This window comes from Branchiostoma floridae, chromosome 15 (genome assembly GCF_000003815.2).
Source record: "Branchiostoma floridae strain S238N-H82 chromosome 15, Bfl_VNyyK, whole genome shotgun sequence".
NCBI classification, from domain to species: domain Eukaryota; kingdom Metazoa; phylum Chordata; class Leptocardii; order Amphioxiformes; family Branchiostomatidae; genus Branchiostoma; species Branchiostoma floridae.
The window spans coordinates 2,794,774-2,821,717 of NC_049993.1; the positions used below are offsets into that span (position 1 = coordinate 2,794,774).

The 26,944-nt window shown below is 39.0% G+C and overlaps 1 protein-coding gene across 1 annotated transcript in view; it reads left to right on the plus strand.

Moving 5' to 3' along the window:
* LOC118432167 overlaps positions 1-13,133 on the plus strand; it is a 14,554-nt gene extending 1,421 nt beyond the window's left edge. Inside the window, exons 2-10 of the mRNA XM_035843696.1 lie at positions 3,447-3,505; positions 3,779-3,904; positions 6,796-7,127; positions 8,990-9,973; positions 10,288-10,437; positions 10,606-10,777; positions 11,736-11,840; positions 12,229-12,374; positions 12,854-13,133. Coding sequence (XP_035699589.1) covers positions 3,447-3,505; positions 3,779-3,904; positions 6,796-7,127; positions 8,990-9,973; positions 10,288-10,437; positions 10,606-10,777; positions 11,736-11,840; positions 12,229-12,374; positions 12,854-13,133 — 2,354 coding nt within the window. The remainder of the gene's footprint in view (positions 1-3,446; positions 3,506-3,778; positions 3,905-6,795; positions 7,128-8,989; positions 9,974-10,287; positions 10,438-10,605; positions 10,778-11,735; positions 11,841-12,228; positions 12,375-12,853) is intronic.
* Positions 13,134-26,944: the final 13,811 nt, after the last annotated feature.

Sequence of the window (26,944 nt, forward strand, 5' to 3'; positions counted from 1 at the left end):
TTTAATTAAAATTGCCAAGAACTGCTATATAATCTCTTAGAGTTCCATCATAAACGTGGCATGGGGGGGGGGGGGTTATTACATTGATTCATTCAAACGTATGTACCTTGACAGTTTTACTGATTATATTATAAGGGCCTGGCATCGGGGCCTGGCATCGCAGTCATTGGTTTGAATCTGGGCTAAGAACCCTAACCAACACTCACGATGCCACTCCAAACAACGCTAAGTATTTCTGTTGACAACCTTTTGCAGGCGCTCACAACTCTGGGAAGAGCACTACGATTAACATGTTGCTAGGTACAGAACTGCTACCCAAAGCCCGGCACCACTGCACTGACGTCAATTGTGAAATAACGTTTGGAAAACAGAAAAAGGCTGTGATCTACCACAATTCAGGGACAAAAGAGGAAATTTCTATCGGTATGTGTGGTACCATTTGCTGATATTCAATAACTTTATGTACTAAAAAAGAGTTTTGAAACCTCATACTCGGTTGGCTTAAGACGGCCCATGGCCTGGAATAAAGTAGTATTCTATACATCGATCGTAACTTTTGATTGCTCGGTAGCACTACGATGAAACTTCACACAGTTTTAGTGCTACTTGGAACACATTGAATACTTGTGATTTTGTTTTTCTACTTACCGGATTTTTTTTTTCTACATACCGGATTTTGGGTTAGAAATAAACATTTTGGTTAAAAAAAGTGTTGTTTATTTCATGAGTCTAGTCCCAGCTGGAAACTTTCCAGACTTTCAATCATGACATTCTAAAGGATGAAAGCCAACCTTAAACTTATAATTTTTATCCCAGGGTATTTTGTTTTAAATTAGGATTATATTGATTTTTTGGGCCGAAAACATCAGAAACGACCATTTTTTTTTTCAATTTTTCGTTGAAAATGCACCATAGTCAAAACATTAAATGATTGCACAAAATACCCTCGGACAATTTTGATAGGAAAGGGATAATAAGTAAATCTTGAATACAATAAAGATCAATACTCTTATTTTGAGCTGGGACTAAAGCCGTAAAGGTATCACCTGATCCTAACAAGCACCCACCAAGGATAACAGGTCCTTACGGCGCGTATTTACATTGAAAAGTCGCAAATAACCACATGTTCGAACGCGCGTTCGATTCGAATGCCGTAATAGAACATAATCGAACATGGTTCGAATTCGGCTGGACAAGGCGACATGCGCTCGAACACGAATAGAGCGTGCCTGGGCCGTCTTAGCTCAACCGAGTACCTAAATAGATTTAGAACTTTTGTCAATGTCATACAATTGGCTTTTATATTTACGTGATCTGTGCGTGGTGATGTTCTACTTTAAGTGATCTGTGCTTGGTGATGTTCTACTTTAAGTGATCTGTGCGTGGTGATGTTCTACTTTAAGTGATCTGTACGTGGTTATGTTCTACTTTAAGTGATCTGTGCGTGGTGATGTTCTATTTTAAGTGATCTGTGCGTGGTGATGTTCTACTTTAAGTGATCTGTGCGTGGTGATGTTCTACTTTAAGTGATCTGTGCGTGATGATGTTCTACTTTAAGTTACTGAAACGTCCTGACAAGTACGAAAGCTTGCTGATACTCAAAGTTCGAGACCATAACATGATGCATAAAAAAACCAGTGTAATAGAATTACATCATTAACCCTATCTAGAGACGGGTATCGTTAACTAAATTTAATAATTTTGGTTTAAACAATAAGTTTTCAAGGTTGTATTGCTGAACTAGACATATTTTTACATTGTTTAATCTTATGTTGCATCCATAATCTAATACCAATAATTCATACTAATTTGACGGCGTCATTGGTCAAAATATAAGATGGCGGAACATAGAGGAATGTATTTTCACTCAAACTTCTTGAATACCTTATTTTTTACAAAAAAACTAATATAAACATTTTGGTCCTTTTCAGTGGATTTTGGGGATATATGTAAAAAACGCATTTTCTAAAGATCGCAAATCAAAGATGGCGGACATATGACGTCAATGTGGCAACCACTAGCAACAGAAATCCTGGCAGACTGTTAGACAGATTTTTCATTTAACCCTGTTCAGAACGACCCTTCTAACTCCTGTAACTATTAAAAGACTTAATATATGGCCACCAGTTATTTTTTCAAACTGATAAAGACACAATATCTAACGATTTTAGGAAATTGACGCTATTCAGACGTAATATATGATAGGGTAATTATGACATCATCAACTTGAATGTATTGGCTGAAACCCATGAAAAAGGGTATTCCCAGAAAACTTTAAGGTATGCTGCAGAAATGTAACAGCGAGTGCAGATAACAGAACGATAAAGTTTGTTACGACTTGTGTTGCCAATAGCAACATCAATCACGTCTAAATGACGTTATAAAATGACGTCATACATATCTCAGGTATACCAGTTAAGTTCCGCAGGTACACATCTTAAGGGATAATAAGCTAGTTATTCTTGATCTTGTCATATTGTCTGCCATCTTGGATTTCCGATGACGTCATGATATTACCATCATTGATAGTTATGTATAAAATATATTCTAGCGAACATAATATCTTATTAATGTACGAAAATAGCAGATAAACATGAAAAATGCAATGTTAGAACCGAAATTAGCGATTTACTACAAAAATGCCTGTAAACTAACGGGCGCCATTGCAACACAAATATGGTAAAATAAGTTTTTTAACCGAAGTCAGTCGGTATTGTCCACTAAAATAGCGGCAGCGACCAGTTTTGTCCTTTTAGTGCTGTTTTAGACGGAGGTTTTTGAAAGAGAACCGTAATCGAACAGGGGGCGCGGCTTTAGGATTGCTTCATTCCTTATTTAGATGGTTTAATAAAAAACATCAATGACATCATAACGACGTCATATTACGTCTTAACATTAGTAAAACTACGGGAAAGATAAAACTTTACGACTACATAATCTCTCCGAATTTAGTGATTGTACACCAAGCCTTTTTGAAATTACAAAAAAATGCTAAACTAGCCCTCTCTAGATAGGGTTAATCATGCAAAGATCCATTTTCTGTCTTACTAATGCTTCGTGCATGCCAAAAATCACTCTGTCAAAAGTCAATCTGTCGTTAGTGCTGTTAGGGAGCCAAAACCTACGCCACTTCTTACTGACATTTAAATCTGCCAATGAAACAACACTATGGTATGTTTGGGACGAAACGTTTAAAATTAAAACTTTTACAACTTTTACACACACACACACGCACACACACACACACAAACACACACACAAACACACACACACACGCACACACACACACACACACACACACACACACACACACACACACAAGCAAACACTCACACACACACACTAACATTGCGAAAGCCTAGAATGATTCATTAAGATGAAAAATACTTTCTGACCTTAAGCCGAATTTCAAGAATAATCAAACAATTGTATCTTCTTGTTCACAGATAATGAAAGGCCAAGTAAGATTCTTGCTGAGTATGTCCGACACAGCAAGGACCGAGATGTCAGTGACATTTGCAACAAAGTAGAGATACAATGGCCATCAAACCTTCTAAAGGTAAATTTTTGGTACAATTTTGGATATCATTTGACACGCATCATTGACACGCATCATGACGATGTTATTTTTTCAGATGCGCATTAGGCCCGAGGATTCGACTGCAATTCACTAATAATATTTATCAACTCAAATACACACCCTGAATGATCACTAATTTCAAGTTGAATAAACACAAGACAAGTCCTTAAGAATCTTACTCACTACCTAATGTTTTAGAGCGGCATCGTCTTAGTGGATACTCCAGGTGTCGTTGCCGGACAGGATCAAGGTCTTTGGGACTCTTACGGCACCGGCGCTGTGACAGCAGTGTTCGTGTTGGACGGTTACTACTGTGGAATGGAGGTATTCACAAAATTACAGAGATGTTTGTCGGTCCCACCATCTGTCATATTTTTTTTCCTCCAACAATTTCTTTCAATACCCACAAAATCCCAACACTCACCATAGTGCTGCTAATCTTTTATCCGATCTGGGAATGGACACACTTGAAAAATCGAAGAATAACATATTGATTAACCATTCTACAGAAATCTAGCCAGGGCCTCCTGTCCCTGCCGGTTCACACATATCTGCATCCTAGAATAATCTCGTCACAATCATCCGAACTCATAGATACCCTTGCTTCCCAAGAACAGTTCTGGATTGTAACTCAAGTCCAAATACAACCACGCAAATGCCAGATCCGTCTACGGTCAGAGACTGTGTCTCCCAACATCCGAATAACGGGTTACACAGCGATCTCGCCCACCTGTGATCTCGCACTCCCCCGGGCGATATGACTAGCTATCGCAACCTCCCCGGAGCCCAATTGAGCTAAACATTTCGCCACCAAATCCCGCCCCCTTTAATGATTTCGCCCCCCTTCCCGGAAAAAGCTCGTGGTTTCATAACTTTTTAGAAAATACCGGTCTAAAAATAAACCGGTCTAAAAATAAAGGTCAGGTTCGATGAAGGGCCATTTAGCGGCTTGCTAAGGTACTGCAGCAGAACCCCAATTTTTAATAACTCATGTTCTGGACACGCTGTGGTCGTGATTTTTAAGTGGTTAATAGCCCTCGAAATAGAGAGTAAGTGCTGTGAGTTGGCCCTCTAGCGGCTTGTTGGGGACTGCAGGCGCCGGCTTCCTGTCAAATTTCAGACGAGAATAACTCGAGAACGTGTTGACGGATCATCATGATTTTTGGTATTTAGATAGAATGAGTGATGACTTACATAATGTAATACTAATTATGCAAATCAACAGCTAATTTTCATCATTAATGTGGAAAGTTGATAAATCCATGCCAACAGCGTATAACTCGAGAAGCTGTATATGGATTTACATGATATTTGGTATTTGAGTAGCGGTTGCGGAAAGGAAAGTCAAGGTCAAAAATGGTTGGCGTATCATTTTTCGTCAGGACAGTAGCGGGCCGAGTATGTGCGTCCGTTTGTTTGTGGAATGCATAACTCGAAAAGCCTTGAATGGATCCTGATAATATTTGATTTGGTGGGTAGGGGTAAAAAAAACGAAGGCCAACTTTGATAATTAGCCTCCTAGCGGCGTCCTAGGGTACTGAAGCAAACTGTTAAGTGTTCAGAACATGGTCGTGATTTTTGAGTGGTAGATAGCCTAAGTTATGACTTGCATAATGTAATAATAATTATGCAAATCAACAACTAATTTACACAAGTAATGAGGAAAGTTCAAAAATCCGCTAAATTCCATGATAGGACTTGTTTGCATTGTTTTTGGCTGAAAGTTTTTTTAGATAACAATTTACATGGAAAGATGCATTTAATTGTAATCAGTGGCCGATTAACAGAAATAAACAGTGTTTTTTGTATATCTCATTTTGACCTATATCTAAGGACACAGCTGTTTCTCAGATGTTTAGCAAGATGAGCCTTGTGAGCTAGACACCCTTACACTGGGGAGAAACGCCTCTGACAAGCATACAATTCAGATTGACCAGCGATGTTACCAGGTCATCTGTGGTCATAGTCTTCTACTGAGACCTCTGTAGCAGTATTTTTGCCTCTTAGGATACCTTAGAATGCACTACTGTTAATACATTTAATTTCGCGGGGATTTAATTTCGCGGTAGCGGAAAAAGGACTTCTCGTGGTGGTTTTAAGTTCCATGCACTGTAGTCTCTTATTGCCTTGGAAAAATGTTCGCGGTGGTTTTAATTTTGCGGTGGCCAAAGCCCCCTATCATCATTTACTATTTGGCCAGGCCGGAGTCTGGTAGAGACTACATGATTTTAACAAAGCGCTATGAAAGTTTCGCTGGAAAGTATCACAACGGTGTACATAATTTCATTGTCACCTTCGCCAAGAAGGTTATGTTTTTGGTAACATTTGTGGGTTTGTGAGGAACACATATTCATGCAGTCATTTGGTATTGGGGTAGGTACTATTTTGTAAATACATGCATCAGACCTTAAAATTTTAACTAAAGGCATTATTATTTGGCGAAGTGATGTGTTCGTCGAACTCTAGTTTTGGTATTGCTTTGGAAATGTTTTTAGCACCGCAGAGAAAAATCGCACTAAATACCGAAAACAACCGAAAACTACAGAAAATAACCAAATAACCGAAAACTACAGAAAACAACTTTCACCAATTACCGAAAACAACTTCAAATCTACCGAAAACAACTCGAAACCGCCGAAAACATGTCAAAACAAGCATAAATAGCCACAAAGAACTCGCCGGAAAACAACTAAAAAAACAACTTCTTAATATATTTTGTTTTCATCTAATAGTTATCCCTTGAAATATTTTCTCCTCGGCCGAGAATGAGGTCATTCTGAATATGAAGCATTCTTCCAGCAGAGGGGATGTAGCCTGTGGAAAGATATGCGTAAAGATTCAACCGAAGACTCTAAGGACCCCAAAGAAAGTCATACCTAGAGGCAGCTATCGCCAGCGATTACAGGGATGGGGGCGAAATCACAGGGGGGAGAGCTCTAGAAGGGGTGAAAACACTCGAGATTTCGCCCACATGGGGGTTGGCGAGATCACTGGAGGGGGCGAGATCGCTGGGACAATGGCAGTAACTGCGTATTACCAATTCCTGGACGCTTGACCCCAACTATAGGGGTCTTGCCTAGTATTTTTCCAGAATTCAGTATATAACGATACAGAAGCTTATAAAATCTCCGAAAATATTGAATAAAGATACTAGGTCTTGGCACAAGAGCTTTTTTCTTCTAACTTTGTCTGTCATTCCAAAACCTTTCTCTCAGACCCATATCGAAAACCTGATTGAGTCCTTCTCTAACATGCCGGATGAGGCAGCCATCTTTACCATCAACAAGTGGGACATCGTAGTGGAAGATTCAGATTCCCCAAGCGAAGGTGAGCAGGCTTCCACAGAGGAATACAGAGGAAGATGTGAAGATCTTCGGAAAACCTGGCCACGGCTTGATGTGGACAACCAAGTCCTCTGTACCAAAGCCAAAGAAGCTCTCCAGTGCCTAAAAAGAGGGGAGGGCAGTGACGACTGCACCAAACTTCTTGCTTGCTTGCAAAAAGCTGTGCAATCAAGTCTGAGAACAAGAGTAGAGGATCACACCGGGTAAGTAACCGTTATTCTGTTACCGTTCTAAATAAAATCAATAGTTGGAATGGTATATACTACTAGAAAGGCTGACATTTGCTTGAGAGTAAATACAGCATATTTCAGCCATCTCCCTCCCCATGCAACAATAGACTATTTCAAAATCACCCATTTGAAAAATCACTTTTACTAATGACAGCTTAACCCCTAAATGAATCTTACAAAATTCCCTCGTTGAAGAATGGACTCCAGTGCACCCTATTTGAATTTGCACATTAGACCAGTCCAGAAATACTCCCACTTAAACCTTGGCCTTTTGAATAAGAAACCAAATCCAAACTTGAATTTAGCAAAAAAGGTCCCAGTGCATGAAAAGGTATAATAGACCAGTCTAAAAACACCTCCACTAAAAATTGAATTTTGAATCATCACCCGTTCAAAACTGAATTTGAAAAAAAAAAAAACCTTCCGTGTGCAAAAATAGACTGTTCCATGTAAAGTGCTCTTCGGCTCATGTCGTCTCGGGAGACGGTCTAAAATAGAGCAGTCCAAAAATACATCCGCTAAAATAGGACTTTGACATAATCACTGAAGTCCAAAAAATGGATTTTTAAAAAAGCCCCCCTCCATGCAAGAATGGACTCTTCCAGCACACCTATGTAAAATTGCAAATAAGACCAGTCCAAAAATAACCCTACTGAAAGACTTTGACAAATTAGAAGTCACCGAAGTCCAAAATATGAATTTTAACCCCCCCTCCGTGCGAGAATAGACTCTTCCAGCACACCTTCTGTAAAAGTGCAAAATAGACCACTCCAAAAAAAATACACCCACTGAAAGACTTCACCAGTACAATAATGAATTTAAAAAAATGAACCCCTCCGTGTAAGAATGGACTCTTCCAGATAACACCGGGCTTGCTGATTGGCTGCCCCCCCCCCCTCTTTAGGATATAGATTCAGGCTAAGTGCTTGGTTACCTATCTAATTAGATTTAATAGACATACATGCCAGTAGGTGCAATCTGAAGCTGGGGGTCAACGACCTTAAGGTCATTGACCCCTCTGGCTATTGGAAAATGACAAAAAAATCCCCAAATATATCATTTTGAAGTAGTTTATGCCAAAAAATATACATGTGTCATTTGAATAATTGTCTAGTTCAACCTTTTACCAAAATTTAGGTCATTTGGTTTTAAAACCAGAGCGCAAGAACCAAAAGCGTACGTTTTTGGTCATAAAATGGCCAAATAATCGCAAAATTAAGCATTTTGTTGTACTGTATGCCTCAAGTGTTAATGAATCCATGTGCGCATATGTCTAAGGCACTCCTATACTACATTTCAGGTCATCTGGTTCTAAAATCAGGGTACAGGAGCCAAAAGTGTCCTTTTTTGGTAAAAAAAATGACCAACTAATCGCAAAAAAAAGCATTTCGTTATACTGTACACCAAAAGTGATATTAAATTTATATGGGGGAATTATCAAGGCACATCTGTGCCAAATTTCAGCTCATTTGGTTATAATACCAGGGTACAGGGGGCCAAAATATACAGTTTTGGTCTGAAGATGACCAAAAAAACTTAATAAAATCATTTCAAAGGCAGATATGAAAAAAAAATTAAAAAAACGTCAAGGGGTATTGGGCCACTGTACCCTTGTGCCAAATCTGAAGTCATTCTGTTCAGGAACAACGAAGATACCGTGTTTTGAAGATTTGACAGGAGAAAGAAGAAACATTACGAATACAATATATTTCACCATACCAAGTATAAATATAGGCAATACTTGACTCCTCAGGTACTATAATTGTATTTGCAAATGTAGTCATGTATCTGCAATTTGTCAGTTCTCAAACCAAGGCTCTCCTTGATTCACACAGATGGCTTGTGCAGTTTCTTCAGAAAAGGACTGAAATCTTCGAAAAGTGTCTGAACATCCCAGATGGCACGGGACAAAGAATTGGGCAAAGTGAAACTGTTCGGCGATATCAAGACGGCCTGCGAAGATGCGAAATCTGGCAAGAAATCGTCCAAAACCTTCGGGGCAAGGTCGATATTGGTATTAAAGATTTGGGTTTGAAGCTTAGGGACTTCCTTCAATCAGAGAGAGAGCCTTTGGTGAGGAACTGGTCCCTGATGGAGGATCAGCTGCCAGACATCACAGCTTTTAACAACCTTGAAGCTGTTGTGCGGAATCTTGTCGTCGGGAAAATGACTGAAATTGTAAAAGAGTGGGATAGGGAATCGGATGGTCTGAAGCACTTCGAACGTAAAATCATCTCAGAGTTCAAAGACCAATTCTGTCTGATGCAGAACGAACTTGACCGTATATTGCAGATGACTGGGACCAGTAGCACGCAACCTGCTCATGAAGTACCCACTATCGATAATCTTTTCTACCTCCCCGCAGTAATGTTTCAGTCGCTCCCAGCCGCAATTGCAGTCATTCTAAATGCGGTTTTATTCCCCATCGCAATCGGGAAGGATGTTGTCGGGAGCAGGCGTGAAATGAAAGAGTACACAGGAACCAAAGGCACAGCGACGAGTGTTCTCGAGCAGCGTAGAGAGTACGTGCGGGGGAAGCTCAGCGGAGTTTTAACGGAGATACTACACAAGAAACATTACTACAACATTATTAGAGAATGCTTTCAGCCGGCACTGGACCTTGATGAGCTTGTCAAGATCATCCCCCAGATCAAGACGTTCCTGCAGAGTCAGATCGCGCAAATTGAAGCAAACAACATCCCTCTGCTCAAGGATCAGCTAACCAGTAGACTAGCTGACGTGCGTCTATTTGAAGTCAAAGAAGTGCGGTCATATTCTCTTCGAGTTCCAGTTGGCATTTCCTGGAAAGACACAGTCAGGTACATGTACGCGTAGATATAACGGCCATTTTAAATGCTTCCTGAATTGAATTACTCAGGTAACTTTAACATGAGAGATTTTTTGCTGTTTCTATACTATCAATATACTAAGCTATTGGTCTGATGATCAATGAATACATAAATGAAAAATAACGCAAATAAATGATGGTGATGATGACGATGATGATTATAATGATAATGTGATAATATCAGCGAAGATAATGATGACGCCGATGATGATGATGACAAATGTACAGAATGTTCACAAAATACCGTTTGTCTACTTTAACATTATTTCTCTTTTCCTTCATCAGTGATGTCATTGGAGAAGGATCTTTCAGCAGAGTCTACAAGGCCACAATGACGACAGAGGACAGACAGAATGAAGAAGTCGCCATCAAAGTTCCGAAGATACCTTTGGATGGCACCATCATGGATTATCTCCGAGAAGAAGAGATTCTTTCGTAAGTACCAAGTAACTCTCAGATCATATTCTCCCAAAAGCTTTGTTGTTATTTTCAACACGGAATGAAGGTTGAACTTGCCCAGATTTTCCACTGAATAGAACCAGTGTTTGTCATCGTCATGCTCTGCAGAGTTGACTTACCCTGTATACCTCCTAACTTTTTTAGTGAAATGAAGGCTGACTGCATCGTCAAGTTCTTCGGAACCGCCATTGACAGACGTACCAACCCAGTGCAGCTGGTAATGGTGTTTGAGCTGTGTAAGTGTACACTGAGAGAGGCAATCCTACAGAGACCGATACCTGGCCCTGCTGACTGCACTCGGGAGGAAAGACCCCAGGTAAAAATTAAGCAATTTTTCATTCATAAATTTACAAATATGTCTATTGTTTTCTTGTACCAATTGTATTTCAAATAATATCTTTTACGTTGAAAACAGGTTCAGCTCATATAACCCGTGATCACTGTAATGGATTTGTAAGTTTAGAATGTACTTAGAAACTTGGACTTCTAGTTAGTAGTTCGGGTACTGTAGCGTTACAAGAGAACCCCTCCCTTCTGAAATGGTACAGACTTTGGCGAATTGGTTAGCAGTTCCTGACGAATGACCTGGTGTTTGGGGAGGGATCGATTAGTATTGTTTGACTAATACTCCTTTATCTAAACAATTGTTATCTTTCCAAGTACATTGACGTAGGTTGTTGGTATCATACTGTTTGAGGCGTGGCCTGACTGTTATTCGTTTGTATAATCAAGGGTTAATGGCCCGCCCCGAGGTGTATATGGTGTCCTTTGCTTTAAACACCGGATGAAACCACCAAGTGAGCGTTATGAAGTTTTATGAGGTATTATTTGAATCCAAAATTGCCACAGAAAATATTCGAAACATTGTCGTCTTGGCATGTCAAGCCTTTTTTCAAAATTCTACTGTACTGTATTCCTCCCTCCGGGGTCTGATCTTTCCTCCTTGCTCTGTGCCTTTTTTATGTATCGCTCATTCTGATTGGTCCTTTATCGCTCCCTCTCATTGGTCACAATTTGAATCGATACCATATGTTGCCGATTCAAATTCTGACCAGCAAGAAGGAGCGATACACACTGGGCAGGCCGGAATCTATGTGTTACGGCGTCATAACCAACATGGAACAGGGCCTTCTGATTGGCCCCCGGCTCCTTGCTATATGATACATAAGGGTTAATGACCCGCCCCGAGGTGTATATGGTGTCATAACGCCTTGTCCTTTGCTATAACCACCGAATAAAACCACTTCGTTCGCTTCGCTCACTTCGTTTTACAGGCCCTGCTATTTGCTGCCGACATGGCGAGACAGACTGCGAATGCTTTGTGCTATCTCCATGGAAACGACATCGTTCACAGGGACCTAAAGCTGGACAACATTTTTGTAAGAAAGTTTATTCAATCTTTGAAACTTCTGAGTGGCCCAGAACATTTCTTACAACATAAATAATAGTCCGGATATAATTAGTCATGTGATGATATTTATCAAGTATACGAAAACATGTAATGCTGGCAATGTAAATCACAGACGACATTTGTTACGGAAGTCCTTATCTTAAGTTTTTAAGTTCACTAGAAGATGACTTTAAAAGTACTCACTAAAACAATGACGCGATTATATTGAAGCCTTTCAAAATAAACATATTCACCATGAACGTTTAGTAACAATTGAATAGGGCTTCGAGTATCTATTCCATGTCTTGCTACTTCATATGCTGTTAGTTTGAAATTATTTTCCAGTGAAATGTTTAAACAGTTGTGTTTGCAACCAGGTCAAAGAAGACGACACAGGCCGGACAATACTGAAGCTTGGTGACGTGGGCATCGCCAAATTCGAGAGAAAGATACAAGGGACTCGGGCTGGGACCGAACTGTACATGGCACCGGAAGTCCTACAGAGGTTGCCTACCTACGACAGGTAGGTTTTATATCTATTGTATCATATTGTATGATATCAAATTGGATGTTTACATAAGTAAATGCTTTCACCGCAAATAAAATTGACGTGCAGTTTGAAAGGAACATCTCTAAAAATTAAGGCAGTTGTAAGAATTGCTATGTAATAAATGATGATAACAATGTCTGTGTACATAATAAGAATTTGCTAACAAAGGAGGATTAAGACCAAATGCAAATATCTGTCAAGTCTTAATAGTTTAGGAGATCTCGAAAAAAACGTTTAGTGTGCTTTAGTGTGACTTGAAATACTGGAACGCTACGAATCAATGTATCAGAGTAGTACAAGGCATTAACATGTAATATATTGGTGCAGGTAGAGATAGAAAGAGGGAGGAACGGAACGTGAGACAGATAGTGAGAAATATGGCGTTTCCAGAATGGAAAAACGGCCTAGATGTCCATGCTGATTTCTTTTCAATATATCCTCATGTATACTAGAAAAGTGGACATCTACAGCTTCGCCTTCGTCCTGTGGGAGCTGTGGTACGGCAGACAGGCGGACCATGGACAGCATATGAACGGCAGCGAATTCCGTACGGCAGTTGTTACAAGGAATCTCCGACCAGCCCTGACAGAAGATCTTCCTCAACCACAGTCTGACTGGATGTCTTTGATCCAGAGATGTTGGGAAGGAGAAGCCAAGATGCGGCCCACAGCTGAGGAATGTCTTCAGTGTTTGAATAGCATTATTGAAAGAATCAATAAGCCAACTACTTAATCATATTTTACTTCATACCACGGATATGGTATGGTATTTCACTCCAGCATACCGTAGTTATGGGAGTAAATGTATTGTTCTTTTCTGATGTTTCTTTACCTACTACCCCTAATCTCCCGTCAAATCTTCAATATACATTCCTAAGTTTTAGACTGTATTAATCTTTACTGTTGTTTAGATACTTATGTGCATAGATTGATCACAGCTGCTACATAATTCATGATTTTAGGTTTGTCCAGTCTTTGTCGAAGGTTTTAACTTTTTATTGAACTGAATAAGATATAGTTATGCAGAAAAATTGCACACATAATGAAAAAAAGACATTATGCAGTATCCTTTTATGACTAAATAGTTTTTAAGTATTCTCATCCTTTTTAGAATTTTAGCTTGTCGACATTTAAACTAGAGACAAACGAAATCGCTTTAATGATTATAAGCTTTGAATTTGGTAGACAAATCTACTTTTTTCGCTACTTAAACAGTTGCAATGTATCTTGTATACAATATATAAAACTGATCTGCATTTGGAAAACGTATTCATAGCCTTTTCCTGTTATGGTTATGAGTAATTTATGACATATGCTTGGTTAAGCGTGTAGGCGGACTGCAATTCACAGTACGAGGCATGTTTAATTTTGAATGATATTCTAGATAACAAAAAATTGTTTTCATATAAGAAAATACCAGCAATATAAATAATAATAAACAAAAAATACATTGTTAAAACCAAAATGAGTAATTATGTCAAAATGCCGGTCATGACTGCGATGAAAACATGAAAAAATGAAATTTTTGTAAAACTTTGTGAAAATGTTGCCAACTTATTTCAAGGAAGACTCACTAAATTTGGTGGCTGTAGCGTAAGCTGTTCTGACGTTGTGCGACATAAAAGTTTTCCTAGGCCTCAAAAGCCACGTTAACCCCCCTCCCCCTGAATAGGGTTAAACCTTTGAACGCCAGAGTTTCCTAGTGAAGTTATTATTCTCTCTACCGTTACTCTTTGGCTAATAGAAAGTTAAACATATTTATCTGGAAATTTTCCCCGCAGACCTTCTAATCGGAGCCATGCCCTGTGATATTCATAATTTCATCGGTGGCATGTGGACCCTGGAGCTAATGACCTATCCTGTGTGGCCATTGAAACAAATCTTGATCCCAAAGCCGATTTCACTAATACCAGCCGTAACTGTGAGTCGCAATTTGTGTCCCACTTCACTAAATAAATAAAAGATGTCCCACAGTTGGAGCAGACTTTTTAGGATCTATTGTGTCCCTGTTAAGGTGGAACATGTAAGAGATAGGTCTAAATTGTCCGTACAGATGCATTACAATCATGATGATATCATGAATCATAATTCATAATTGACATTAGAAACTGTTTTCAATAAGTGTCTTTGAGCATTGTGTAAGGGCTCGTTTGCATATGCGTTCTCATTTGTTTACATAGCAGGGACGATTGCCTAAGGCATAGTGGCAAAACGGCCGTTCTTATAAATGTTTTGCTTAGGGAGAGGTACAGCCAGAACATGATGTAGTTTCAGCTTTTTGTTTGAATAATTATGGATGTCATATTACCCTAGAAGGAATAGTACAATACATGTTTGAAATGAGAGATGTATGAATTATGCGTTTAGTCTGTTAATACATAATTTTATATACTGGTATTCTTACGAAAGCAATTCGTTTCAATAAGGTATTAGGAAAAATTCGTTCAAGACAAATGATATGCTTTCTCTATCTTAATGCAATGTATTTTTCAGGTAAGAGGAGTGTTCTGTAAATATAATTTCATTTACAATAGGACAATTTGTCAAATTTTTTTCAGACTTCTTAACAGCGTAATACTTTACCTTGTAGGAAATATGGTTACTGTATGAAATTGTAACGCAACTCCTTAATTTTGCATTGTAAAATCACATTGTCTTAATAACAGAAATGTATGTAATTTCATTAAAGATGAATAAACAAAAGGCATCGTTGTAACCCAATAGCAGAATAGTGATTCAATATTCTAATCTATTTCATCACTTTGAAGCTGGATATTTGATTATCTAGGTAAAAAACATTTCAATTCAGCCTAATTAGTTACAGTTGTAAGCAAACGAGAGGTTCAATGCTATAAATCAATTTACATCGTCATTTTAATGCTACCAACTTATTTGTGTATAATACAAAGTCTCGCTGTTAATGGCTACAACGGTATAGCAAAAGTCACATCTTAAATTGTTAAATCAGGCCCAAGCAACTTTCGGTAAATGGAATGTACCACAGAAAGTCATTAAAAAAAAACATCCAGAAGGTTTGACAATGAGAGTGTTCTTTGCAACTATGAAAATACATGAGTAAGTCAAAAGGAGATCAAGACTCCCTGTTTCCATGGAAACCAGTCATCACACCTCTAATACCATGGCAACAGGTATTTATCACACCGACGATAATTCGATAATTCTTGCACATTTACGATCGGTATCTGGATGTTTTACAACTTTTAATTTACATTTAAGCTATCAAAACTCCGACCAGTGGTATGGTAGCATAAGTTTACCAAGCTATCTCCTTACTCCCCCCAACACACAACTCCATGGCACAACTATAAAACATTCCATCTTAATCTCAGTACAGTCATACTACATTTCTTGAATCCTTTTGAAACATGCTAATGATTTATCGGATATGCAGAGTTAACGTATAACTAGAAAGGCCGACATTTGCTTGAGAGCAAATACAGCATATTTCAGCCATCTCCCTCCCCATGCAACAATAGGCTATTTCAAAATCACCCATTTGAAACATCACTTTTACTAATGACGGTTTAACCCAAAAATGAGTCTTACAAAATTCCCCCGTTCAAGAATGGACTCCAGTGCACCCTATGTGAATTTGCACAATAGACCAGTCCAGAAATACTCCCACTGAAACGTCAGCCTTTTGAATAAGAAACCAAATCCAAAATTGAATTTAGCAAAAAAGATCCCAGTGCATAAAAAGGTATAATAGACCAGTCTAAAAACACTTCCACTAAAATTGAATTTTGAATCATCACCCGTTCAAAACTGAATTTGAAAAAATTCCCTTTCCGTGTGCAAAAAATGGACTCTTCCATGTAAAGTAGAGCAGTCCAAAAATACATCCGCTAAAATAGGACTTTGACATAATCACTGAAGTCCAAAAAATGGATTTAAAAAAAAGCCCCCTCTATGCAAGAATGGACTCTTTCAGAACACCCATGTAAAATTGCAAATTAGACCAGTCCAAAAATAACCCTACTGAAAGACTTTGACAAACTAGAAGTCACCAAAGTCCAAAATATGAATTTTGAAAAATCCCCCCTCCGTGCGAGAATAGACTCTTCCAGCACACATTCTGTAAAATTGCAAAATAGACCTGTCCAAAAATGCATCCACTGAAAGACTTCACCAGTCCAATGATGAATTTAAAAAAGAAATGAACCCCTCCGTGTAAGAATGGACTCTTCCAGATAAAACCGGGCTCGCTGATTGGCTGCCACCCCCCCCCCCTCTTTAGGATATAGATTCAGGCTAAGTGATTGGTTACCTATCTAATTAGATTAAATAGACATATATGCCAGTAGGTGCAATCTGCAGCTGGGGGTCAACGACCTTAAGGTCATTGACCCCTCTGACTATTGGAGAATGACCAAAAAATCCCCAAATATATAATTTTGACGTAGTCTATGACAAAAATTATACATGTGTCATTTGAATAAATATCTAGTGCACCCTTTTACCAAAATTTAGGTCATTTGGTTTTAAAACCAGAGCACAAGAGCCAAAAGTGTACTTTTTGGTCATAAAATGGCCAAATAATCGCAAAATTGAGCATTTTATTGTACCGTATGCCTCAAGTGTTATTGGATCCATGTATGCATATGTCTAGGGCACTCCTATAATAAATTTCAGGTCATCCGGTTCTAAAACCATGGTACAGGAGCCAAAAGTGTCCTTTTTTGGTAAAAAAATGACCAAAAAATCGCAAAAATAAGTATTTCGTTATACTGTACACCAAAACTGATATTGAATCTATATGGGGGACTTATCAAGGCACATCTGGACCAAATTTCAGCTCATTCGGTTATAATACTAGGGTACAGGGGGCCCATATATACAGTTTTGGTCTTAAGATGACCAAAAAACCTTAATAAAATCATTTAAGAGATAGATATGGAAAAAATGAAAAAAAAGTCCGAGGGTATTGGTCCACTCTACCCTTGTGCCAAATTTCAAGTAATTTGGTTGAGGAACAACGGAGATACCGTGTTCTGAAGATTTGACAGGAGAAAGAAAGAAAGAAGAAACATTACGAATACAATATATTTCACCATACCTATGGTATGGCTGAAATATAATTAAGGGTTAATGACCCGCCCCGAGGTGTATATGGTGTCATAACGCAAAGGACCACGCGTTATGACACCATGTACACCGAGGAACAGGCGGGTCATTAACGTTTATTTTCATATAGCCTACTGAGCCTACCCAAACTTGCAAACTCCTGTATGAGGCACAGATCCCTTGGTATTATACGTGTGAATTCCTTTGTTGAATTTCTGAAAATTCACATTTGTTCTTTGGTACATACATTTGTAAGAAGATTTCAGATTGCATTTTGAAACCAAAATTTCCACACAGAAAATATTCGAAACATTGTAGTCTTTGGCTCTTTAGAACATCAATGTTAACAGAAGGAGCCATCCCCCCCCTTCTTGAAGTCTATACTTATTTCCTCTGCTCTGGCATACATTTCGCTCCTTTTAATTGGCCAATGCCTTCATATCCTGTGTGTATCGCTCCTTCTGATTGGTCAGAATGAATAAAATTTGCATCGACACTAGTGCCGGTGTCAATTCATTCTGACCAATCAGAAGGGCGATACCCGCCGGACTGGCGGGAATCTTTGTGTTACGGCGTCATAACCAACTTGGAACGGGGCCTTCTGATTGGTTCGCGGCGCCTGGCTATATGATAATATTCATTTTTTCTATATCTCAATAATTACGTTTTTACTACCACGCCCAATTAATTTTTTATGATTTACAGAGATGTGATTTGCATAAACGAATCAACATGGCCCCACAGTTAAAAATTAACAATTCTACCACCAACCATAAAAGTACCAACATGTTCCATCTTACAAAAAGAATTTTACGGCTTAACATTATAGTTGCAGGGATTATCGTGAACGTACGTTCTTTCTTTCTACAGCTGACCCACTGTTGGTTTCCGAGAATGGGACCACAACTCTTATACCACCACCCACCTCCATAGCACTCAGCACAGCTAAATGTTTCGATGATATCGTTGTCCCTGTCAACAGTACTAAACGCAAATCCAGAATGGGGGTGGATATCACAGAATTTCCCCTCTACACTTTGTGGACCGGCATCCAGTCTGTAGTTATGCTATTCATCAGAAACCCTAGGTAGAGAAATTTGAATACTCAGAACAAACCAATAAGAATATAGTGTATTATCATATAGCAGGGCGCCGCGGACCAATCAGAAGTCCCCATTCCACGTTGGTTATGACGCAGTAACACATAGATTCCGGCCAGGCAGGTGTGTATCTCTCCTCTGCTTGGTCAGAATGAATTGACACCGGCACCGGTGTCGATTTGCATCGACACCGGCGCCAGTGTCGATTCATTTTGACCAATCATAAGGAGCGAAAGTAAGGTATATGCAGGCAATGGCCAATCAAAAGGAGCAAAACATATGACAGAGCAGAGGGACTAAGTGCAGAATGGCTCATTCTGTTTACATTGATAATGATTTATGTTGTTCTAAAAAGCCAAAGACTGCAATGTTTCGAATATTTTCTGTGGAAATGTTGGTTTCAAAATGCAATCTTTAATCTTCTTACAAATGTATGTACCAAAGAACAAAAGTGAATTTCAGACATTCGACAAAGAAATTCACACGTATAGTACCAAGGGATCTATGCGTAATACAAGAGTTTGCAAGTTTGGGTAGGCTATATGATAATAACGTTAATGACCCGCCTGTTCCTCGGTGTACATGGTGTCATAACGCCTGGTCCTTTGCTATAACCACCGAATAAAAGCACCGAGTGAGCGAAGCGAACAAGGTGGTTTTATTAGGTGGTTATGGCAAAGGACCAGGCGTTATGACACCATATACACCGAGAAACAGGGGGGTCATTAACCCTTATTTAAACTATAGGTTTGGTTCATCAGGTTGGTACATGGGAATATGGGTTAAATGGAGTAGTTGCACTATTAAATAAAAAAAATACAGGTTAGGAATCCATTAATGTTTTGAAGGTTGACAATAAGTGACACGAAAGGCATACCCTTAGAATATGCTTTGAATAAGGCTAAAATAAGCTAAAGAAAAACTATGTTGCCACTAAACCTTCTTCAAATGTCTCCTCGTCTTTATAAAAAAAAGTGTGTAATTGATATCACTAAAACATGATTTTGGAAAAAAAGCTCAGCATACATTAGACACGTCGCTATTATAATGTATGACGTACTTAAATTAACCGGAGCTGAAAGCAGAGATGTATTGTTTTCCTTTTCTTGTCCAGTCGATCCGATGACTGTAGTTCTTCTTTTTGGTCAGTAGATGAAGGTAGTCATTGCCGAGCCAGTATTCACCGATCTTGTTCCCGAAACCACGCCTGTAGTCCGCCCAGGTACGGTTAAACGGAACTGATCCGTCAAGCCGTCGCTGAATGACAGTCCAGCCTCCTCATAAAATCATTACCTCCATGAAAAATTAAGGTATAGTTTTGAGTGTGTGTGTGTGTGTGTGTGTGTGTGTGTGTTTTCGGATATTTGTGGACATTATAACTCTTGATGGACCACGATGATATTTAAAATGGGGTTAGGGGTTGGGAAGACGAAGGTCAAGGTCAATTTTGGGCCCCCTGGTGTGTGACCTTGGTACTGCAGCAGAACTTCAATTTTTTGTCTCTTTTTACCTGGACATGCTATGGTCTTGACTTCTTGGTGGCAGATAGCTTTTGATGCAAGGAAGAAGTGGTGTATGTTTGGGCCCCCTAGCAGCTTGCTCTGGAACTGCAGGAGCAATTTTGTCAAAATCTTCGAAGGAGCATAATAGAACATAAGAATGATGGATGTCCATGATATTTGGTATAAGGTACCTGTGGCAGAGATATACATAATGATATGCAAATTATGCAAATTTGGACTTAATTTGCATAATTCATGAGGAAAATCCATATTTACAGTATTTTCCAATATAGGACTCAAATGCATGTTACATATGTAGTTTGTGGCAGGCGGTAGTTAAGCAGATACTAATTTTGCAAATAATTCCCTAATTTGCATAATTAATTTGAAAGTTTCCAAATTCTTCTTAGTACGTGTAGTAAATGATTTGGCTGTCGACACTGTGACCTGTGTACGTTAGTGAAAGGTGTACATAAACAAGCATAAATTATGCAAATGTGAAAGGCATTTGCATAATCAGAATATTTCATGGAGGTATGAAGTCTCCAAACTTTTGTTTGATTTAGTAAAGGACCTTTCATGGCTCAAGTTTTTAAATTTTCTTCTTACACTTAATGCCACAATGTTTCGGTATTTGTTTAAGATTTTGGACACTTTAATGCGCAAGTTGGTCAAACTCAAACCAAGGAAACACTGTGGTCGTTACACCGTCGGCGCAGCCGGGCGTTCAAATTCACTGCTCTTCCCGTGTGTAAACAGATAACTCTTGAGTCGGGAACAGGTGAAGTGTACTCCGAATCGACTAGAAATCGCGCGTGTAAACCCTACCATGTTTTTCTAGGATCACACAGTCTGTGATGGAATAGTAACTTCTATCAATGACATTATCGAAAAACGAACAAATCAAATGCGAGGGTCAATAAAGAAGATGGAGCAAGAACAAAAGATGCCTATAACCAAGTTTGCAATTTTCTTGCTCTAACATTGAATGCAAAAGTCGAATTTAGGCACTCGGAGTTGAAAAATTTACTCTATAATGGTGAAGAGCTGGATAAAAGTTGATGAATCAAATTGACCAGCGGTGCTAGTGTCCGGTTGGATTGAACATCCAATTCTTCTCGTTTGTGTGGCAGCTTTGAACGCAATCGAATTGCAATAGCAGGTACATGGAGTAGAACGTGTATTTCCCGAAACCACGAAGCAGCTCAAGAGACCAATTCCAATTTTCAGGCTTTATTACATATATAAGCACATATAGAGCAAACAGTATGTGTCGTTCAATGTCTAAACTGCAATTACGTTTGCAACTAATCTTCTCTATTCCATGGGAAAACAATACAAGACCTGCATGTACATGTATATTGTACATCATCCATGTAGTTCACCTACTGATACTAGTCAAGTCAAGTCAAAGTTTATTACACAACAATTAAGACGGGTACAATGCAAGGGAAGCAATATATATTGTAAGTGTGTACGACAACAAGCTGTAAATTACCATCAATCTATTACAGGCTATACATAAGAATATCCTAGGACATACAATAATGAATAAAGGATGCCTACCAGACAATAATGAGAGAAGACAAAATGTACAATGTATGTCAAAGCGTCACACATCAGTCTACTCGCTACTTATGTAAATATAACACAAACTACACGTATATTCTATGTAAAAACCAATGTATATTAAAATAAAGAGCTGGATACCTACTATATATTTGTTATCTTACAATGTTTATATTCTAAAGTCGTTATTATGAGGTTTCATTTGTTTACATTGATGTATTTATATATCGTTCCTAGATATACGGTAGCGGTACATGACACGAGTACATAGAATAACTCTCTGCTTGTTTTGGATACTGGTCGATAAGGCGTCAGAAGGATGACGGCTGAGACACAACGGTTTACCGGTTTCGACCTTTTATTCAAAAGTCTTCATCAGAATGACAAGAGAGTGGTACCGCACTGGCTTTTATAGCCTCTACTCTAGTTAGGGCGGTGCGCCCTGAGCAGTTAGGGCAGGAGATAGCCAATCAGATTACAGGATATCATATTGCACTAGCTATGTGGCCAATCAGAGTATAGGGTTCAATGGCCAATCAGCTTACAGGATATCGTTATGCACTGGATAGATCTGGCCAATCAGAGCGTGGTCCATTGTTCTCCCGGCCAATCAGCTTATGGGATGTCATCTTGCACTGGCTGTATGGCCAATCAGAGTATTGGGTTCAGTGGCCAATCAGCTTACAGGATATCGTTTTGCACTAACTAGATTTGGCCAATCAGAGCCTATGTCTAGTCAGGTTAGGGCGCTCTGAGCGTAGTCCATTGTTCTCCTGACCAATAAGGTAGTTCGTCTCATAGACGATTGTTCTACTGGCCAATCAGGTTACACTTAGTGCCCTATGCCCTTTGTTCTATGACATCATCCGTTAGGCGGGAGATACAGACATGGACACAGCACGAAAACAACTATTTAAGCAAAGTTTCAGAGATACGTATAAAAACCTTAAATGCGGAGAAATATTTCAGAAGATTTTAAGATCTATTAAAGGCATCGGAAACATACATCTGGCCTTTACGTAAGATTTCAGCGTTTGTAAATGTAACTTAATCTGTCGTGTTTCTTTACGTGAATTTTACATGTATTTTAGTATGCCGAAAAGACAACTTAAATGTGTCAAAAGTTATAAAAAAATCATCCGTTTTACTGTTTTACCACTGTGCTAATATTTCAAGTTTTTAAATATAAAACTGAGAAATACCGTTTCTCTAGATCTGTTTACCAAAATTACCTCGGCTATGTCAAATATAATAAGCCTTTGTCTGGCGTTTGATAAAGCATTGCGTCATCTGTTCTAAAACAGTGGCAAGATTTACTGTCAAAACTGACAATTGCGTTTTCCGGGACAAAATGTTATTTTAATACCTCAGAAAAGTCAAATACAATATTCTTCTATGTTGTTTGTTCCGAAAGCATATGACGTATTCGATCTTTCTGTGCGCAATTTTTGATTCGAACAGGAAATACCTCTTACGTTTAGCTTATATGCGCTCCCTTACGTTACATGAAATGCTGCATTTTTCTGTTAAATATACGGCATCTGTAATCTATTTCAAACCGCCGTTTACGCAAAGAAGGGGGGGCTTCCCCGGTTTAGCTTATATGTTGCCAAGAGGTATATGAAATGTTGCGTATTTCTGTTAAACATACGACATGTTTAATCTTTGAATCCGCTCAGTTTAAGCAAACAAGGGAGACCTCCCCCGTTTAGCTTATATGTTGCCAAAACTGTACATGAAATGTTGCGTATTTCTGTTGAACATACGACATGTTTAATCTTTGAATCCGCGCAGTTTAAGCGAACTAGGGGAGACCTCCCCCGTTTAACTTATATGTTGTCAAGACGTATATGAAATGTTGGGTATTTCTGTTGAACATACGACATTTTTAATCTTTGAATCCGCGCACTTTTAAGCGAACACGGGGAGACCTCCCCCGTTTAGCTTATATGTTGCCAAAACGTATATAAAATTTTGCGTATTTCTGTTGAACATACGACATGTTTAATCTTTGAATCCGCGCAGTTTAAGCGAACTAGGGGAGACCTCCCCCCTTTAGCTTATATGTTGTCAAAACGTAAATGAAATGTTGCGTATTTCTGTTGAACACACGACATGTTTAATCTTTGAATCCGCGCAGTTTAAGCGAACTAGGGGAGACCTCCCCCATTTAGCTTATATGTTGCCAAAACGTACATGAAATTTTGCGTATTTCTGTTGAACATACGACATGTTTAATCTTTAAATCCGCGCAGTTTAATCGAACTAGGAGAGACCTCCCCCGTTTAACTTATATGTTGTCAAGACGTATATGAAATGTTGGGTATTTCTGTTGAACATACGACATTTTTAATCTTTGAATCCGCACAGTTTAAGCGAACACGGGGAGACCTCCTCCGTTTAGCTTATATGTTGCCAAAACGTATATAAAATTTTGCGTATTTCTGTTGAACATACGACGTGTTTAATCTTTGAATCTGCGCAGTTTAAGCGAACTAGGGGAGACCTCCCCCGTTTAACTTATATGTTGTCAAGACGTATATGAAATGTTGGGTATTTCTGTTGAACATACGACATTTTTAATCTTTGAATCCGCACAGTTTAAGCGAACACGGGGAGACCTCCTCCGTTTAGCTTATATGTTGCCAAAACGTATATAAAATTTTGCGTATTTCTGTTAAACATACGACATGTTTAATCTTTGAATCTGCGCAGTTTAAGCGAACTAGGGGAGACCTCCCCCGTTTAACTTATATGTTGCCAAGACGTACATGAAATGTTGCGTATTTCTGTTGAACATACGGCATGTTTAATCTTTGAATCCGCGCAGTTTAAACGAACTAGGGGAGACCTCCCCCGTTTAGCTTATATGTTGCCAAGACGTACATGAAATATTGCGTATTTCTGTTGAACATACGACATGTTTAATCTTTGAATCCGCGCAGTTTAAACGAACTAGGGGGGACCTCCCCCGTTTAGCTTATATGTTGCCAAGACGTACCTGAAATGTTGCGTATTTCTGTTGAACATACGACATGTTTAATCTTTGAATCCGCGCAGTTTCAGCGAACACGGGGAGACCTCCCCCCTTTAGCTTATATGTTGCCAAAACGTACATGAAATGTTGCGTATTTCTGTTTAACATACGACATGTTTAATCTTTGAATCTGTGAATCTGCGCAGTTTAAGCGAACACGGGGAGACCTCTCCCGTTAAAAGCTCCTTGGTTTAGCTTATACTTTTGTGTAGTGAGTGGTGTTTAATCATGATATTTTTCTTACTATCAAACGGCGAGCATTTCTTTCGTAAGATTGGCTGGCTGGAATATTATTTGTGTCGACCTTTTTAATTTGTACACAGTGCGCAACTATTCTAAGTTTTATTGTATTGGATACAAACGATTTGTTAGGGACCAATAGGAGATATTGTTCAATATGAAATTCGTTTTTTTTTTAATGTATCCTTTTACTTGAACTCTTAGTTTCCTGTTGTCTGCCGGACAGAAGCTCGTCTTTAAGGCATTCTTTAAACGTGTTTCTAAAGCAGTTGGGGCTCTTGGTATGGTTCAGTCACATATTATATTTGGCACCCATATCTGTAGGGTGTAAATCACACCTAAAGAATCCTGGCTTGTTATTGTATAACAGTTTCATTACACACTTTAATTAACAATTATGCCACTGGACAGGCTGGTTAATCTCATGCAATATTCAATGAATTGAGTCTGTGTTTTTATGTATAGTAGGACGTTACTAGGAACATGGTCAAATCGCCCATCCCGTTAACTGAACTATTTGGTAACCAGAAGACAAATCTAGCAAAAGTTTAGGAGGAATAATTGAAGATCGGAAACCTCTTAAAAATCGCAGGCTGCACTATCGTAATGGTTTGGTTTGCTAATGTATTGGATTTGCATATTGTCTCTAACTTCATTGTGTTTACTGCGTCTGATTAAAATAGGGTGATCAATATCATAACAACAAACTTTTTTTCTATAAAGCATCTCGATTTAATTAGAATTTAAAACACTGGTATACCATGACCTTTGTTTGACAATGTGTAATGGGATCCAAATACATTGCACATGAATCGGTTGGGGCAAAGTTAAAATGCATCGGCCGGGAATCGAACCCGGGCCTTACACGTGGCAGACGACGCTTCTGCCACTAAACGAACCACTGATGCATGTGTCACTCGAATTGAAGTATTCGATACCGAATAAAAAGTATATATTACGTATGTTATATTATGGGTCCAGTAGTATCGGCCCAACATTTCTTTTTTTGATCTGATATTTTATCGGATATTTGCAAAATTATGTATAATATATCATCCCCTCGTAGGACAGCTTATTCACAGAAATCGATGCTAGGAAGTTTCGTTGCGAATTACCGATCTAAAGTTGTTAGAATCTGTTTCATTTTTTTGCTTTCTTCAAGATAATTCAAGGCCTTTCTGTTATCGCCGAGATATCTCCAGGTCACACTTAAGCTGCTTAGCAATTGTACAATTTTAGGATGTGCGGTGTTCTCGCCATAGATACGCCGGTACATCAATAGTGCTTGCTCAATATAGCTGACCGCCTTTCTGTAATCACCAAGGTCCCCCCAGACATCGCCCAAGTTATTAAGTAAGCTTGCGATATTAGGATGTGCAGTCTGTTTGCCAAAAATACTCCGCATAATCTTTATTGACTTTTCATAATAGGTAACGGCCTTTTTGTGATCACCGAGTTCACTCCAGGTGGTACCCAAGTTGTTAAGTGCGTTGGCTATGCCAGGATGTGCAGTGTCCTCACCATAGATAATCCGATTCATCTGCAGTGCCTGTTCATAATAGCTGGCAGCCTTTCTGTGGTCACCGAGGTCGCTCCAGATGCTATCCATGTTGTTAAATGCGCCAGCGATATCAGCATGTGCATTGTCCTCACCATAGATGCTCCGCATCATGTGTAGTGACTGTTCATGATAGCCAAACGCCTTTCTGTGATCGCCTAATTCTTTCCAGATGTTACCTAAGTTGGTAAGTAAGGCGGCGATGTCAGGATGTGCAGTGTCCTCACCATGGATACTCTGGTACATCTGTAATGACCGTTCATAATAATTAACCGCCTTTCTGTTATCACTAAGGGCGGAGCAGGTATTACCCAAGTTGTTGAGTGACATTGCTATCTCAGGATGTGCAGTGTTCTCACCATAGATCATCCGACTCATCTGTAGTGACTGTTTATAATATCTGACTGACTTTCTGTGATCACCGAGATCGCTCCAGGTGTTACCCAAATTGTT